General features: G+C 37.9%; 1 protein-coding gene across 3 annotated transcripts in view; it reads left to right on the forward strand.

Moving 5' to 3' along the window:
- The window catches only part of zdhhc11 (zinc finger DHHC-type containing 11), an 85,766-nt gene that overhangs the window by 59,280 nt on the left and 7,274 nt on the right, over positions 1-19,212 (forward strand). For all 3 annotated transcript variants that reach the window (XM_028817345.2, XM_028817343.2, XM_028817344.2), the window contains exons 6-9: positions 108-263; positions 4,806-4,927; positions 15,502-15,560; positions 15,651-15,714. In XM_028817345.2, coding sequence (XP_028673178.1) covers positions 108-263; positions 4,806-4,927; positions 15,502-15,560; positions 15,651-15,714 — 401 coding nt within the window. The remainder of the gene's footprint in view (positions 1-107; positions 264-4,805; positions 4,928-15,501; positions 15,561-15,650; positions 15,715-19,212) is intronic.

Consider the following 19,212-nt stretch of genomic DNA (forward strand, 5'->3'; position numbering starts at 1 on the left):
TTTATTTATTTTACTTCTGGTAGTATCATTAGTTTGCAGTGCACCAGTAACATTCTTTTTGGTTTATTCACAGATGCTTTTATTTTTTTTTTTGCTTTCCCTGGCAGGCATTTGTGACAACACAACATGGTTAGCGTTCCTCCCTCTGACACCCATTGAAACAAGCTCAGCAGGGATTCTGGTGGCAGCATTTTTCACCTTCTTTTTAGGAACTGCTTCACTGCTGCTGCTAGGGCATTTGCTTGGGTTCCATATTTATTTATGTAAGTAAAACTTTTATCTTGTTTTCGCAGCAAGCCCCACACACAACTGCTGTGATGGAATGCATTGCATGTAAATTGGCTTGTGATGGACATTACAAAAATTTAATGTTGAAATCTTACCTTATGTTTGGCTTCACTTGGAATGTTGAAAATATTGTATGCACTGAAATATGCATATTTTTCCAAGACAGTCTTGTTACCGGCTCCTTGCTTGTGTCTACAAATTTTTATATGCAACTCCAGCAGTGATAATTCCACTTCAGGCACCTTTGAGTACTTGGCATCATGAGATGACCAATTTACAGACATCTTGCATAGTAAATAATTTGCAGTCTGTATGTAGCTGGTATTCATGGTTGTCTATTAGGTATGTCTGACAAATTCATTTTTATTTTTCAGTATAGATATTGGTACACAGTCATATTGTATTTAAGTCATTTTCAAATTAATTTGAACAATCAAAGAGCCAAATATCTGTAATTTAGTCACTTTTACCTACAGTCTGAATGTAGCTTTAGTAGTCTGCAGCAACATATTGAGTCAAACACAGATGGTGTGGACTGTTCATCTTAAATGTTCTGTAGCATTGCTTTGAGATTTGGGGGGGTGGTGTTGCAGGTAAAGGGACAGGGAAAAGACCTATAGTCCTGTGGCCATCTAATGAGAACGTTTGTTCAGAAGTAGTTTTTAGCTAATGTAGTTTAAGGCAGTGATCTGTAAATGACAAGCTTTTTAGTTCTAACTCTACCACTGACTTAATGTCAGACTTTGAGGAAATCAATGAGCTGCCCTTGTAGCTTAGAGTCATTTTTTAATCATGAAAACATATGAGATTTGAGTTTCTTCTTATAATTAAAAACTGAACTGGACCTGGTTGACTGAATGTACCTTATGCACTAGAGTCATGTCTGCTATCAGTTCTTATACTTTGCTAGTACTTGCAAGATTCCAGATGCTTGTGATTCTGTATAGGAATACTAGGGGGTTCCCCCATTCTCGCTTCGCTCGCCAGCCACTTTGCGTCTCTGCCGCTCATGTTGTGAAGAGGGAGGCTGAATGCACCCCAAGGAGAAGCGGTCGCTCCTTCAAAACCCCCTCTTAAACGGTGATACAGTGGGAAACAAATACAGTTTGTTTTTACCTCCTCTTTTCTCGATCTGCTGCTGGATTGCTGCTGCTGCCATGCTGCGTAATCTGCATCTCATGAAGTGCTTTGAACATTTAAAAGCCTGTACAGCAGCTGTCCTACTGTTTGTGTTTTATTTCCGGCCCTGGGTGTGGTTAAAACGTTTGGCACAAAGTCCTGTCTCGTGAGACATGAGTTCTTGATATTTTTTTAGTTTATAATTTAAAAACAGAATAAGAATCTTAAACTCTAACAACATTGCATTAAAGTTCAATAAATTCTGAAAAAAATGATACCAAACATGTATATGTAGGTTTTAAAATAAGCCCTATTTAAAGCGTGACAAAAATCTTGACATTAAAAACTTCACCGTTGCACTTTTAGGCTTAGGATTTTATATAAAGTATATATATATAGAGAGAGAGTAGATAAGCTGATTCAATAAATGGATTGATGGGTAACATTTGTTAAGTCATGCTCAATGGCATTAGACTCAATGCAGCTTTAGCACTGTGCTTTACATCTTAGTCCTTCTCAAGAGTGAATTCTGCCATGGGACAGACTGAAAAAGACCCCTTAATGTCTCTTTCAGTGCCTTCCTGCATCCATTTTTCCCATTAGTTCTCACAAGTCACCAAGTCCTTGCAAAAGACAAAACCACTTCATATAAGGATACTGCCAGCCCAAAGAAAAGTGGTTTGGTTAGAAGGAAAGGAATACTTCAAGATTTAAACCTCCCATCAACTTTTCCTCACAGTTTTTAGATACATTATGTATCAAAATATTTTGTAGTCACCTTACTCTAAAAATGTTTCACCAAATTGTAAAACATTCCACAGTACATTGCTAGTGTTTGTTATATGCCATAAAACACAGTATAGAAGCTCCTGGATGTCTCAAATCAGACCACGGGAGATAGTGGACAAACCAGCCATTCATTTTCAGGTGGTTCTGAACCACATACTGCACTGGTACTCTGAGATGGACATTTGTGGATGATGTGTTAGTCTTCAAACTCCTCCTTTATTTGGTGTTGTGATAATTAGGACACGGAGCAGACAACACTGTTTCAGTGTCATCATGGTTCTATTTACTAGATTCACATGGGTGCCAACATCCATGGTAGGCAGCACTGGTCAGATACAAAGTAATAGAGCACTAAGACAGTTGTCTAAAATGGTTTAGTTACTATTCTCTTGATAGTCCCATTGAAGTTAGCCAGCAGACTACTGGGGGTACATATATCTGTTTCCAAGTGTTTCTTCTAAGTGAGAAAACCTGCAGTGTTCCCAAAGGTCTGTACATACTACAGATACATTTTTCAGACATGGTTAGAAGGGTAAGTAGTTAGTAGGTCTTCTGGGAGGATGATAAACATTACTAAAGGAAAATGACTAATCTTCGACTGGTCTTCCCAGTTTACTGACTCAAATGAGGAGATGGTATTTTAAAAGAGATGGACAAGAAAATAAAATGTAGTCAAAACATATGCAGAGATCGAAACTGAAAATCAAACCAAGCTTTCCTCAAATCAAAAGGAAAACCCAAAAATCAGAGTCTAAGAAACGTTACCAAAAAGTCATAAGCCTAAAAGTATGAAAAAATAACGAATAACAGTATGTCGTTTAGGGCAGGGGTGTCGAACTCCAGGCCTGGAGGGCCGCAGTGGCTGCAGGTTTTCATTCTAACCCTTTTCCTAATCAGTGACCAGTTTTCACTGCTAATTAACTCCTTTTCTCTTCATTTTGATAGCCTTGTTTTTAAGGATTCAGTCCTCTGAATTGATTCCTTTCTTCATTAAATGATAGCTGAACAGAAATGAGATGTGAAATGAGCTGACAGATGACCAACAAAACTGTGGCTTCAAACTCCAACCAATTTCACTCCAATCACTTTCTTAATGAGAAGCCGATTCTTTCTGTTAATTAAACCAGTCATTTAATTTCATCTGCGGTGGGCTGGCACCCTGCCCAGGATTGGTTCGTGCCCTGTGTTGGCTGGGATTGGCTCCAGCAGACCCCCATGACCCTGTGTTCGGATTCAGCGGGTTGGATAATGGATGGATGGATGGATTTAATTTCATGGCTTGTTGCTACTCTCATTCTGCCTCAGCACACATTTCCAAAACTGTTGCTTTTCTGCCTTTTCTAAGAACACCATCATAATGTCTTGGTGACCTCAGAAATCAGCCTTAATGAGACCTTCACCTTTCTTTATTTTAAGGTATTGTGTGATGGGCACAAGTTTGCTGGTCATATGGCAGCTTGTTTTGTGTCTCATTATTGTTTGGCTGCTAATTAAGGAAAAAGAAACAACTATGGGGCCTGAGTCAAACTATTTAAAAGAGGTAATCAGCAGCAAAAAGTGATCACTAATTAAGAAGATGGTAAGAATGAAAACCTGCAGCCACTGCGGCCCTCCAGGAATGGAGTTCGACACCCCTGGTTTAGGGAGATATCTACAAACTTGGATAAAACATGGCCACCAGTGCTGAGCTTTAAACCCATTGCATAAATGACATCAGATGTTGCGACTTTTGTGACCATGCCCCTGGCAAACGGGAGGCACATCTTGGCAGTGGGATTGGCAAAATGTCATCAGAAACAGTGTAATATTTATTAACAAAGTGAAGTAAACTTTTTGTATTCAAATCAACCAGATATGTCAAATCTTCATAGTCAAGCTCCCCTAATAGACATATAAAGATTAAAAAAAAAATGTCTAAATCAATGTTTCTTAATCTTGCCTTTCTTAGAGTCTTCGAGACCCAGTCTACAATGACTGTCAGATGTTCATAGCATCTTGGGGTCATGTCATAGTTCCCCCTTGGAGAATTGCTGCTGACAGTCAATGTGGAGCAATGATGATCGCTTAAACAACCTGCAGCAACAAATTGTGAGACACTTCACAAACCATACGTGAACCTTTCCCATTTATTACAGAGGCGAGTCGCAACGCAAAAGGTGGCAAACCACAGTTCATTTTAGGTCACAACCCATAGGTTAAGAAACTATGCTGTAAGTGAAGGCTAAAAAAAATTACAAGAAAAATGGAATCATAACACAGTGACTGGTGTTGCTAACAAAGAGTCCCCAAAAGTGATAATTACTCAAGGTTGAATCTTTTTTTGTTGATGAAACATGCTGAAAGTAATTTTTTCATTAATCTCTTACTGAGATCACAATGAATAGGAGTGACTGAGCATGACAAGTTTCAGCAATAGAGCCTCTACATTCTTTACATTCTATTAGTCTTTATGCCATGTTTATTGTGTGAGCAACCAAAAATGTCTGCTGTCACTCATAGTGTCTTGTGGTACAACTTTCAAATTTCTATAAAGACAGTGTGCACATTGTTGTGGCAGATAGGGGTGTATAGATGTCATTTTGTAAAGAGTTATTTTCCTTTTTGTGCAGTAATAAAGAAGATGAGTACTTATGAGTATATAATAAAACAACGAAGCATCGTGACTGCACGGGGACAGGATGGATATCCGGAGTCGTCACGGTCCACCCCAGTTGGTGCACTCTCTCTAGAGGTAAGAAAATTGATTGTGTTGAGATTGTACATTGTTACCACATTTGCTTAAGCTGCTTCCTTTTAATCATTCCCAAGTGTCCATAACCAATCCCAAATTTTATGATGTTCCTCATGTTCCCTTTTCTGATCTTTTACTGTAATATTCCAATCAGTTAATGTTAATATTCAGAACCATTCAATATGTTCAATTTAGTGTAATACTGACTTCAGTATAATGGGATGAGCTCCCTCACTGCATGATTCTAACCTCTTAACATCTTAGAAAGATCTGTGCGTTCCACTTTTTAGGAAAACACTAACCCAATACAGTCCTCCAGAGTCGCCCTTATCCAATAAGCCTTATTTAAGCTGTTGTTGTCATAGAATCGGATGCTGAATTGCCTCATGGGTTACATTGACTTCTGCCTTTGTTTCATCAAAGTTTTCAATCAGAACTTCATCCTGGGTTCCATATTTATACCTTTCTTCAATAGGTTTTGTGTTTCTTTGATTTTAAGCCCATTAGGTGGTTTAAATATGTCAGTGATGTCTTCTTTTACCCTACTTATGTTCTTTTAGTGCCCTTAAAGATAAGATCTCTTGTTTGTTTTTTATGATTAAATGCATTTGTTCTTTATAATACACCCAACATCAAACTTACAGGTATATACCTCACAGGTACAGTGGTGTGAAAAACTATTTGCCCCCTTCCTGATTTCTTATTCTTTTGCATGTTTGTCACACAAAATGTTTCTGATCATCAAACACATTTAACCATTAGTCAAATATAACACAAGTAAACACAAAATGCAGTTTGTAAATGGTGGTTTTTATTATTTAGGGAGAAAAAAAAATTCAAACCTACATGGCCCTGTGTGAAAAAGTAATTGCCCCCTGAACCTAATAACTGGTTGGGCCACCCTTAGCATCAATAACTGCAATCAAGCGTTTGCGATAACTTGCAATGAGTCTTTTACAGCGCTCTGGAGGAATTTTGGCCCACTCATCTTTGCAAAATTGTTGTAATTCAGCTTTATTTGAGGGTTTTCTAGCATGAACCGCCTTTTTAAGGTCATGCCATAGCATCTCAATTGGATTCAGGTCAGGACTTTGACTAGGCCACTCCAAAGTCTTCATTTTGTTTTTCTTCAGCCATTCAGAGGTGGATTTGCTGGTGTGTTTTGGGTCATTGTCCTGTTGCAGCACCCAAGATCGCTTCAGCTTGAGTTGACGAACAGATGGCCGGACATTCTCCTTCAGGATTTTTTGGTAGACAGTAGAATTCATGGTTCCATCTATCACAGCAAGCCTTCCAGGTCCTGAAGCAGCAAAACAACCCCAGACCATCACACTACCACCACCATATTTTACTGTTGGTATGATGTTCTTTTTCTGAAATGCTGTGTTCCTTTTACGCCAGATGTAATGGGGCATTTGCCTTCCAAAAAGTTCAACTTTTGACTCATCAGTCCACAAGGTATTTTCCCAAAAGTCTTGGCAATCATTGAGATGTTTCTTAGCAAAATTGAGACGAGCCCTAATGTTCTTTTTGCTTAACAGTGGTTTGTGTCTTGGAAATCTGCCATGCAGGCCGTTTTTGCCCAGTCTCTTTCTTATGGTGGAGTCGTGAACACTGACCTTAATTGAGGCAAGTGAGGCCTGCAGTTCTTTAGACGTTGTCCTGGGGTCTTTTGTGACCTCTCGGATGAGTCGTCTCTGCGCTCTTGGGGTAATTTTGGTCGGCCGGCCACTCCTGGGAAGGTTCACCACTGTTCCATGTTTTTGCCATTTGTGGATAATGGCTCTCACTGTGATTCGCTGGAGTCCCAAAGCTTTAGAAATGGCTTTATAACCTTTACCAGACTGATAGATCTCAATTACTTCTGTTCTCATTTGTTCCTGAATTTGTTTGGATCTTGGCATGATGTCTAGCTTTTGAGGTGCTTTTGGTCTACTTCTCTGTGTCAGGCAGCTCCTATTTAAGTGATTTCTTGATTGAAACAGGTGTGGCAGTAATCAGGCCTGGGGGTGGCTACGGAAATTGAACTCAGGTGTGATACACCACAGTTAGGTTATTTTTTAACAAGGGGGCAATTACTTTTTCACACAGGGCCATGTAGGTTTGGATTTTTTTTCTCCCTAAATAATAAACACCATCATTTAAAAACTGCATTTTGTGTTTACTTGTGTTATAGTTGACTAATGGTTAAATGTGTTTGATGATCAGAAACATTTTGTGTGACAAACATGCAAAAGAATAAGAAATCAGGAAGGGGGCAAATAGTTTTTCACACCACTGTATATCAAACCTCACAGGTGGTGCAGTTGTAGTGCTGCTGCTTTGCAGTAAGGAGATTTTGGGTTTGCTTCCCGGGTCCTCCCTGTGTGGAGAGTGCTTGGAGTAGTGAGAAAAGCACTATATAAATGTATAGAATTATTATTATTATAGTATCATGGAAAATGTCTTGCTTTCACACTGACCCTAAACCTTGGGGTTTTTGCTATGTAGGAACATATACTCCAGGCTGTAGCAATATATAGCACTTTAGCCTGGACAGAATCGTCAGCCATGGCATTCTCACTAGGCAGTTGGGGTATCAGCCACTGTTGCACCCTTGCTCATATAGTGCTGTTTGTCCCAAGACTACACTATCCACAGGCAATATTGAAGATGTCTCCACTCACCTCTACTGACCTAGACTTAATTAATGAGCTCTTATTTGCCAGGTGAGAAACCATAGCGGCAAAGTTGATCTGTTCTATTCAATACAATTTAAGTGTGGTACCATAAGCAGATACACAGGCCAAAGTACTGCACAAAGTATACAAACTTGGCTCTTGTAGCTGAAGCTGTATTAAGATGATCTTCATTTTCTGTCCAGATGGCAAGTCTTAGTTTCCCGAGTTTTTCTAGAGGCAGATTCACTGTATGTTTATGTCATTCTCAGATGGAAAAGAAGACAACCATCTAACTAGATTATATATCTGTTTTTAATATCTTCTATTAAGCATGTCCATCCCATGAGTGCTGAGTTATTCTAAACTTCAATAATACTCAGTAAATAATTAATATTCAAATATACCATCTGAATGGTTAAACCTTTTGTAAAATAGAAAAACTCACAATGAATTGTTAAACCTTAACCAAATCAAGCAAGAGTGCTAAAAAAAGACTAATTGTTAACATGTTGACTGTCACAATGAAAATAAAATAGGTAACTTTGTTCCTGATGCCAATGTAAAATCAGTGTGTTATTTTAATATACTAATAAAATTAATTTTATTTGGAGCAAAACTCACAATTAAAATGTATTTTCTCTAAAAAAAAAATCTCTATGCATTAACTTATAGTTGGTGCAGGGGACTGAAAATCCTTTGTACATGCCAGCTGAATGATAACCGTGCGAACCGTGGTCTCCTTACTACAAGGCGGCAGCACTACTATAGCATACCATGCCAGCCCTGCAATTGAATGCCGCAGTATCCATTTGTAACTGGTAATGGTGAGATGCTAATTGTTGTTGAGAAATATTCAGATGGGTGTGGTTTCTCATATGTAAATTGTCAGTCTGTCATTTTCTAAACCGTTTTATCCTGAACGGGTTCACGAGGGGTGCTGGAGCTAATCCCAACAAGCACAAGGCAGAAACAAACCCTGGACAGGGCACCATTCCATCGCAGGGCAAACACACACACACACACACCAACCACACAGACACAATGGCCAATTTAGTTTTAGCAATTAATCTAACTTGCATGTCTTTGGACTGTGGGAGGAAATGGGAGCACCAGGAGGAAACACAAGTAGATACAGGGAGAACAGGCAAACTCCACATAATGAGACCATGATGCCACCCATATGTACATTTTTTATTGGTGAGGAAAAAAAAAATTTATCCAAAATATGGCTAATAATAAAAAAACTAACTGAAAGTGAAATAATCTGTTCTGTGATACCAGATTTTTTTCATTCTTATTTTAGACACAAGCTATTTATATATTTTACTGACAAATATGCTCGAATTTGATGTTACGGCCCCATATACGATTTACGAGAAAACGAGCACATCCAATACTCTGAAAGATCATTTCTCCTTCTTGTTCTCTGTCTGCCTTTCTTTCTCTCTCTCACTTTGGTAGAAATCAGTCTCATTTCAGAAGAGGCCAATAGAATGTATTGTTATGATGATTTCTTTATTTGACAAACAGAGGAAACCATTGTGTATGATCACTATTTACCTGAGCCTTCTCCCCATATAAATATAGAAACCAAACTTTTACATCAGGATGAAACATTCAGCTGAAATCTATATGGTAGTTTTTTTTAAGAATATTTTTACAAGAATCATTGTCTAATCATACATAAGCTGCTGCTATAAACATGATGCATGAACAGATCCCATTTCAAGTTGCCACAATTATTATGCAACTCAATCATCTTTGTTTGGATGAAATTGTCTATTTCCAATTTCCTAGTCCAATGGAACGGTGGCATTGTGTGATAAACCCTAATTTGAGTACTTCTAGGAACTGTTTGTTTCTTTTTTGAACATTTTGGATATAATTTATTGTTTTATCATTTGATGGCAATGGTCCCATAGTGCCATTTTGGAACATTGTTTGCCATCTTTTTGTGAAGCTTTCTCATAGCCGCCAGCCACTGTTGCAAAGTGTGTTCCTGTACATGTGTGTTATGTTACAGTCAGAGTCTGTTCTCTGGCTTATTTTTTAATTCTTATTTTTCATATTTTTACTGCATTTATGTTGTGTGTGTTTATTATTTGGTATTCATGTACTGTGTTCTTAAGTTTTTATATGTTCCTTGAGTTCTGTGATTGGAGAACTAAGACGTGGGACCACTATGATATCACACCAGAGAGACAGCTTCCATCAGATTGTCAATAAAACTTATACGAGTTCATTATTGCAAGTGCTGTTTCCTGACTTTGTGAATTTCTTGATTTGTTTTGGATTCTGAATATTGGATTACAGATTGGCCTTAAGTTGCCTCTATTTTTTATAACTTTTTTTTTTTTTTTCTTGTGATAATCTCTTAATTTACAAAGATTCTTGTGTAGGATGTGTCTGTTCAGCCTAAAGGTAGACAGTAATCCTCTTTCTTGAAGGGTGTTTTGTATATTTTGGAACTATTTTAAGTATTTTATTGCTATCTTTCCATTTCTGGGCTTGTTTGGTCAAAAGTCTACCGGTGGTTGTTGGGGCTGGCTGCCTGGGGTAAGGCCTTATCTGGGTATGTCAGTGAAGGACCTGTGCTGCTCTGAGGGACACTGTAGGCCTCACACCCCTTTTTGCCATGTTTGTAACTCTGATTTACAACAACGTGAAGTGAAGGTCACTTAACAGTGATTATGTCACCCCGGGTTAGTCACCTGTGCACTGGATTGCAATAAATATCCATTTGGAAGATTAGCTTTAGTTAGGGAAATGATCATTATTCAATTTTAATGAACGTTTATTTTGTATTATTTTCATTGTAATTTCAATTTTCTGTTTTAGTTTAGATGTTAGATTTGATTACATCATTGGCCATATTTAACCCTGGGTGTTGTTCTCGTCTCTTACAAAACCTTTTTCTGTTCCATAGGGTTATTTATTTATTTCTATTTTCTGATCATTCTTTTTGCTGTCTAATAAATAATTTAAATATCCATCCTATCTGCTGTTCATAACATGTTGATTTAGCTCTCAATTTTCTTGCGGTTTATTCAGTTTTTGGTTGGATTTAATGGACATCTTTGGACTTTAACAGACAGCAAACCCAGTTGCTATTTTAAGATTAGTGTAGTATAAATTATCTTCTTCTTCTTCTTTCGGCTGCTCCCGTTAGGGGTTGCCACAGCGGATCATCTTCTTCCATACCTTTCTGTCCTCTGCATCTTTTTCTGTTACACCCATCACCTGCATGTCCTCTCTCACCACATCCATAAACCTTCGCTTAGGCCTCCCTCTTTTCCTCTTCACGGACAACTCTATCCTTGGCATCCTTCTCCCAATATACCCAGCATCTCTCCTTTGCACATGTCCAAACCAATGCAATCTCGCCTCTCTGACTTTGTCTCCCAAACGTCCAACTTGAGCTGACCCTCTAATGTAGTCATTTATAATTCTATCCATCCTCGTCACTACCCAGTGTAGTATAAATTATCAATTGGATTATTTCTTTGTCATCCTATGCCAAGGTGTTTTTCGAAAGGCTCTTTTCTTTGGGGGCTCACACAGCAGTACAATCCCCAAAGTTTGTGGATTGTGTTTGACTTAAGCAGAAACCAAAGTCCACCTTTAAAGGAAAGACATTTCTGTTGAAGTAGAATATAATGGGTCTTTGGATGTCTGATATTGTTTAAATGTACTCCTCCTCTACCTCTCTTTGAGCCCTGAACTTGATGGAAGTATTGCCTGTTGGACTGTCCACTCATTATGGCCATGGGACATCATCTTAAATGAATCTCACCTGTGAACGATTCTGTCCATTAGGGATAGCAAAGTCACTTTCATTGTGTCATTAGTCAGCTAATTTTACTGAAAAGTGTCCGTGGTCTTCAAAATCTAAACAACAACAACAACAACAACAACATTTATTTATATAGCACATTTTCATACAAAAAGTAGCTCAAAGTGCTTTACATAATGAAGAAAAGAAGAATAAAAGACAAATAAGAAATTAAAATAAGACAACCTTAGTTAACATAAGAAGGAGTAAGGTCCGATGGCCAGGGTGGACAGAAAAAACAAAAAAAAACTCCAGAAGGCTGGAGAAAAAAATAAAATCTGTAGGGGTTCCAGGCCACGAGACCGCCCAGTCCCCTTTGGGCATTCTACCTAACATAAATGAAATAGTCCTCTTTGTAGTTAGGGTTCTCACGGAGTCACTTGATGCTGATGGTTATACAGACTTCTGGCTTTTAATCCATCCATCATTGTTGGAACATCATGGTGCTTTGGGTAGATGGTGGTGGCACAAGCCACCACCAATAGGACACCGGAAAAGGAAACAGAAGAGAGAGTAGGGGTTAGTACAGATTTTGAATGGTTATTATAATGAATTGGATATACAGAGTGTCAGGATTAAATTACAGTGAAGTTATGAGAAGGCCATGTTAAAGTAATGTGTTTTCAGTAGTTTTTTAAAGTGCTCCACTGTATTAGCCTGGCGAATTCCTACTGGCAGGCTATTCCAGATTTTAGGTGCATAACAGCAGAAGGCCGCCTCACCACTTCTTTTAAGTTTTGCTCTTGGAATTCTAAGGAGACACTCAGTTGAGGATCTGAGGTTGCGATTTGGAATATAAGGTGTCAGACATTCCGATATATAAGACGGGGCGAGATTATTTAAAGCTTTAAAAACCATAAGCAGAATTTTAAAGTCAATTCTGAATGACACAGGTAACCAGTGTAGTGACATCAAAACTGGAGAAATGTGTTCGGATTTTCTTTTCCTGGTAAGGATTCTAGCAGCTGCATTCTGCACTAACTGCAAACGATTGATGTCTTTTTTGGGTAGTCCTGAGAGGAGTGCATTACAGTAATCTAGTCGACTAAAGACAAACGCATGAACTAATTTCTCTGCATCTTTCGATGATATAAGAGGTCTAACTTTTGCTATGTTCCTTAGGTGAAAAAATGCTGTCCTAGTGATTTTATTAATATGCGATTTAAAATTCAGATTACAATCAACGGTTACCCCTAAGCTTTTTACCTCCGATTTGACTTTTAATCCTAATGCATCCAGTTTATTTCTAATAGCCTCACTGTATCCATTATTGCCAATCACTAAGATTTCGGTTTTTTCTTTATTTAATTTGAGAAAGTTACTATTCATCCATTCTGAGATACAGGTTAGACATTGTGTTAGCGAATCAAGAGATTTAGGGTCATCAGGTGCTATTGATACATACAGCTGTGTGTCATCAGCATAGCTGTGGTAGCTCACGTTATGTCCCGAGATAATCTGACCTAATGGAAGCATGTAGATTGAGAAGAGCAGCGGACCCAGGATAGAGCCTTGTGGAACACCATATAGAATATCATGTGTCTTTGAGTTATAATTACCACAACTAACAAAGAATTTTCTCCCTGCCAGGTAGGATTCAAACCAGTTTAAGACACTGCCAGAGAGGCCCACCCATTGACTAAGGCGATTCTTAAGAATATTATGATCAATAGTGTCAAATGCGGCACTCAAATCTAAGAGGATGAGAACAGATAAATGGCCTCTGTCTGCATTTACCCGCAAGTCATTTACTACTTTAACGAGTGCAGTTTCTGTGCTGTGATTTGTTCTAAAACCTGACTGAAATTTATCAAGAATAGCATGTTTATTGAGGTGCTCATTTAACTGCATAATGACTGCCTTCTCTAGAATTTTACTTAAGAAAGGCAGGTTAGAGATGGGTCTATAATTTTCAAGAGAAGAGGGGTCGAGATTATTTTTCTTAAGTAGGGGTTTAACTACCGCAGTCTTAAGACAGTCTGGGAAGACCCCCGTATCTAATGACGAATTTACTATGTCAAGAACATTATCAATAAGCACACCCGATACTTCTTTGAAAAAATTTGTTGGTATTGGGTCAAGGGCACAGGTGGATGGTTTCATTTGAGAAATTATTTTATGCAAATCAGGTAAATCTATCCTAGTGAAAGACTCTAATTTATTTATTATGGAGTACTGGGGTTTCGGGGGATCCTTAGTGTTGGGGAGATATACTATGTTATTTCTAATATCATTAATTTTTTGATTGAAAAATACAGCGATAGCCTCACAGGTTTTACTGGAAGTACTTAGGAGGCATTCCTTTGAGTTACCTGGGTTTAACAGATGATCAATTGTCGAAAATAAGACTCTGGGATTACTAGCATTGTTATTTATAAGCTTAGAGAAATAGCAGCGCCTCTCAAGACGGACTGTGTTATTGTATTCTGTTATTTTAACTTTTAATATCTCATAGTCAATAGTTAGTTTAGTCTTCCTCCATTTACGCTCAGCTCTACGGCATGTTCTCTTTAAATCAGACACTCTTTGGGTCTTCCAAGGTATAACAATGCTATAAGATTTTTTAACTGTCTTTTCAGGTGCAACTATGTCAACAGCAGCCCTCACTTTAGTATTAAATCTTTCCACCTTACTATTTACATTCTCCTCGCTATTATAGTTGGCACTATAAACGGACTGATTGGTTAGAATGTTTGTAAGTTTTAAAGTTGCTGATGAGTCAAAGAAGCGTTTTTTAACAATATGCTTCTCATGAGTGTTTTCTATCATTATTTCTATATTAAAAAGTAGAAGAAAATGGTCTGAAAGACCCGTATCAATGACCTGCTTTATATCAACTTTTAGTCCTTTAGTAATTACTAAGTCTAACGTATGACCTGCTTTATGTGTAGGCTGATTAACGAGCTGTCTCAAATCAAAAGAGTCCAGGAGGTTCATAAATTCTTTTACTTTTTGGTCACATTGATTATCTACATGAAAATTAAAGTCGCCGACTATTAAGAGTGTGTCATACTTCGTAATTAAGATTGACATCAAGTCAGAGAATTCCTCAAAGAAAGACGCGTTGAATTAGGAGGTCTATACACGGATAATACTAGAACGTGAGAAACTCCCTGAATAACAATGGCGAGATACTCAAAAGACTTGAACTTACCAAAACTGATATTTTTACATTTTAACCGGCTAGAGTAAATGTTTGCTAGCCCTCCACCTCTCTTTCCTTGGCGATCAGCACGAGTAAAACTGTAATCCGGAGGCGCAGATTCGATTAAAACAGCTGCGCCATCTGAGCTAAGCCACGTTTCACTTAGTGCAATAAAATCTATTTTTTTTTTCACTAATAATGTCGTTGATAAAAAACGTCTTGTTAGTTAAAGCTCTAATATTTAATAGTGCCATATTCAATGTTTCGGAGGAGCAGAGATGAATACTATGTGCGTTATTGATATAGGGAACAGGAATTAAGTTATTTTTATTAGCGCCGCTCTGTGTGTATTTTTTATTTAATCTATGATCTGTTTTTACAGTTTTAATACATTGTTCATCTAAAGTAGTAACTTTAATTAAATTATTGGCGTTTATGCCGTATTGCCTAGATTTTCTATGTGCATTAAGATTGGTTATTACAGTATTTATGTTGCGCACTTTTATGGAAGATTTTTTTAAACAATTATCATGACCAAACACAGGAGTGGCATTTCGGAAGGGGTTAAAAGCAGAGATAGATAGTCAAGATAAACGAATTACCTTCGATATGTTTTCGGAGAGGACCCGGGCGCCGAAGCTGTTCGGATGCAGGCCATCTCGCTTGAAGAAACAACAATGTTGACAAAGTTTAGTGGAGTTGGCTTGCATTAAGTGTTTGCTAGTATGGTAGCTTGGCTTTTATTTTAGAGAACATATACATCTGAAGAAGGCTTCTGGCTCAGGAGTGGCCTAAAATATAAGAGTGAAAGGGCTTGTAGACATGCTTGGGTCTAAATAATATATGCAATTAATGATTATACCTTTGTAGCATTGTGGTGATAGCAAAGGACAAAATATTTGTTCTAATGCAGATATCATTTCCCAAAACAAAACAGGTCCCAATGTCTGTTGAGACGGCCATTGATTGTGATGCACCCTTATCTGCCAGATCCAGGTTTGTACGCTAGCACAGCAATATTTCTACATGCACATTGCACACAATAAATGAAAACAAATTACACGTTGTTTTTTTTTATTTCTGCAGTGCCTTTAAGTATCGAGATAACATGCAAGTTTCAGCACGACAGTCAAATAGCACCTATATGGAGGTAAGCAAATTCATTCAAATTTGGGGACATTTCATACTGGCATGGTTCCTCAAAGGAGGGTATTGGGACAGTGCATTTCTTCAGGGCAAACTCCTTTCAGGCATTGCTTTTTTGGGATGAAGTTAAACCAAAACTTCTAAACCCATACATAGAATCAATGGTATTTATTTTCTGTTAAGAATATGCTAGGCTCACTCTGACTTGTTTTCTGTTGTTAATTTTTAAAAATATTTTATTGTTACCAACTTTGGTGACATCATTGCTTTTTCATTGTCACACATCAGGTCTTATGTAGTGGAATGGTTCACTTCAAATTGTTTGGAGATCTTTTTAATAACTTTCCCAGAATCAAAAACATCTATAACCTTCTTTCTGAAGTCCTCAGAGAGCTCTTTTGGTCAAAGCATGGTGGCAACACACACTTTACCAACAAAGAGCAAACCAAACTAAATGTCTGAGGTTGTAATAAGACGGGTGCAGACAAAATTCTCTCTAATGATGTTCTAATCATTTGATTCTAATGTTAGGTATATGAGGTAGTGATAAATGTAAGGGTGGACTTACTTTTTCCACAGACTAAATTTGCATTTATATATATTTTTTAAATATATAATTGATTACAAAATGTAAATGTTGCATGATATTTGTTATATCACCTTTATAGAGATACTGTTTAAATGAAGATCAAATAGCGACATGTCCACATATGTTAAAAATAAAAATGTGTACTTCTTTTTCACATTTGAATAAAAGAAAACAACCTTTAAATAGTTGGAAATGGCATAAATAAAATATGCATTGTGGAATAAAGCGCTCTATAGCGCCCCGTTGAACCCACCAGACAGACGTCCCAGACACACGTGTAAAAGCACAAGAAGATTCTTTTAATATTTTCTTCAATAAAGTGCACAAAGCACCGCACACTCCACAGTTCTCCAATAATAAATCGATACAATAATCAATAACAAATACACTCCTCCAACTCCCAGCAGCTCCGTCACACTCCCACCCAACTTTGGCTCGATCTGCTGGGGTTTCCCATAGTCCTTTTAAAGTCTCTGATCCGGAAGTATTCCGTCTCTGGGTCAAACACCTTCTTCAGGTGTCCCGGAAGTACTGTGGGTTTCTGTCCTCGTGACTCCTAAGTACTTCCGGGTTAACGTCACCATAATAGTCCTCGGGTTCTTGGTGAGCTCCCCCTGGCGGCACCCAACAGGGCTGAAGAACCGGACTCCACGTCCCATGCTGCCCTGCGGGAATCCGGGGAACCATTGCTGTCCAGGGGAGCTGCCATCTAGCATCCCGAGGGATGTAGTGTCCTAAAAAGGCTCTTTCTCTTAGTTGAGGGATGTCCCGGCCAGACTGAAACGCAGGCCGTCCATCACAGCAGCTATTGTACATTCCTTTCTCTACAATCTGTATGTACATGATTAAAAAATAAAGATGGGAATGTGATGTACTGTAAAATAAACTAAGTTTATTTGCGCTGCCAGTATGTGAGGCTTTACGCCTGACGTCCAGCGCTGGTTTGGTGCTGCTGCTGCTGCACCGCCACTTACTTACTGACTGAGCTCCACAAGAAGAATCTAAAGCTTTTATATTTTATTTTTCTTTTTTTTTCCCCAGATGAGACTTCTAGTCATCACTTCCCCTCCTCTTGCACTTAAAATACAGTCCACCTTTAGCCATTACAAGCAAGATTCATCATCTTCTCTTGTATTTATTTACAAAAACTAATCTTTTAAAAGTAATCACAATGCATTTACATTCTTATGCATTAACAAGTGCAGTAACACGCTTTCTCTCATCTCCGTGTCCCACTTTTTCCATCATCCATTGACACATTTTTCACATTAATCTTCTCATGGTAAGAAAACGGCTTTCATTAATGAAATCAAGTGTCATGAATTTACTGCCATGTATTTGTTTAATAAATTCAATCAAATGCTCAGGCATTGTACTGTATAATCTTTCATTTTTAAGTAAAAGAAATGTATTAGGGTGGAAAATTAGTGATGATTACTCCCCCTTAATCTGCAATTTATTAAGGATTTGCAACAAAGTTCAATTCTTGTTCTAACATGTATTGACAATATTGTTTCACCTGTAACATATCTTCTTGCAGATGATACTGTTTTTTTGTTTTTTTTACTCTAATGAATTCATTTTAAATGGATGATGCTTCTGTACTTTGACTTAAACGCTAGGCAAGTAGTCCAAAAATTTAAGCAACATCTGTAAATGAATGCAAAAAATGTATAGAAATTAATAAGTGCACACCAGAAGCGCCAATATGGACAAACCGCATGAAGAATATTGATTTTAAGGCTGATGCATATGTATGTGTTTATACCTGTAATACAGCATCCATTTTCATACTACAGTTCAGTATGCAAGCATGTTTGCCATTTTCTTCATCTCCATCACTTGGCAAATTACATATTTTTGATATCTGTTTATCATTGCCAATTTTAACTCATGTCCAAGCATATGTAACCAAGTTTAAAGAAACCTTGAGAGCAAAGGTTAAAGTAAAATCTCCTGATACAGAAAAGCAAGGAAAACTTGTTCCTAATGAAGACTGATGAAGTGTTTACTGGAAAAATTATGAATAAGGAAGTATTTTCTGCTTACATTTATTTACTTAATTAAAAAAGGAGTTACATAAGCTTACAAGTATAAAGTGCCTTCAGAAATTATTCACACCTCTTCACTTTGTCAGCATTGTGTTACATTGCAGTCTTATGCTAAAATCAGAGAAATACATTTTTCCCCCCAACATTAAGCAGCACTCCGTTCTCCACAGTGACTAGGCAAAAACAGGATTTTAGCAATATTTTGGAAATTATTAAAAAAATGAAATATCACAATGGCACAAGCATTCAGGCCCTTGGCTGCATCACTTGAAATGTGTCTCAGCTGCATCCCGTTCTTTTAATCATCGTTGAGATGTTTCTACACCTTGTTTGGAGTCCCTCTGTGGTCCTGATTAGGAAAGGAAGGCACACACCAGTCTATAAGAAGGTCCCACAGTTGAGTAAAAGCCAAGCCATGAGGTCAAAGGAATTGCCTTTAAAGCTGAAGAGACAGGATTGTATCAAGGCACAGATCTGGGGAAGGCTACAAAAAAATCCTGCAGTATTGAAATTTCTCAAGAGCATAGTGGCCTACAAAATTCTTAAACTGAAGAAATTTGGAACAACTAGGGTCTTCCTAGAGCTGGCCATCCGGACAAACCGAACAATCAGGGGAGAAGGGCCATTATGAGAGAGGTGATCAGGAATCCAATATTTGCACTGGTTGAGCTCCATAAAACCTGTGTGGAGATAGCTGAAACTTCTAGAAGAAAATCCACCACTGCAACACTCCACTAATCTGGGATTTATTGTAGATTGGCCTGAGGAAACATGAAAGCCTGGTTGGAGTTTGCAAAAAGGAACCTAAAGGACTCTTAGACTGTGAGTACCAAGATTCTCTGGTCTGATGAAACTGGGATTG

The sequence above is a fragment of the Erpetoichthys calabaricus genome, chromosome 13, assembly GCF_900747795.2.
Source record: "Erpetoichthys calabaricus chromosome 13, fErpCal1.3, whole genome shotgun sequence".
NCBI lineage: Eukaryota > Metazoa > Chordata > Cladistia > Polypteriformes > Polypteridae > Erpetoichthys > Erpetoichthys calabaricus.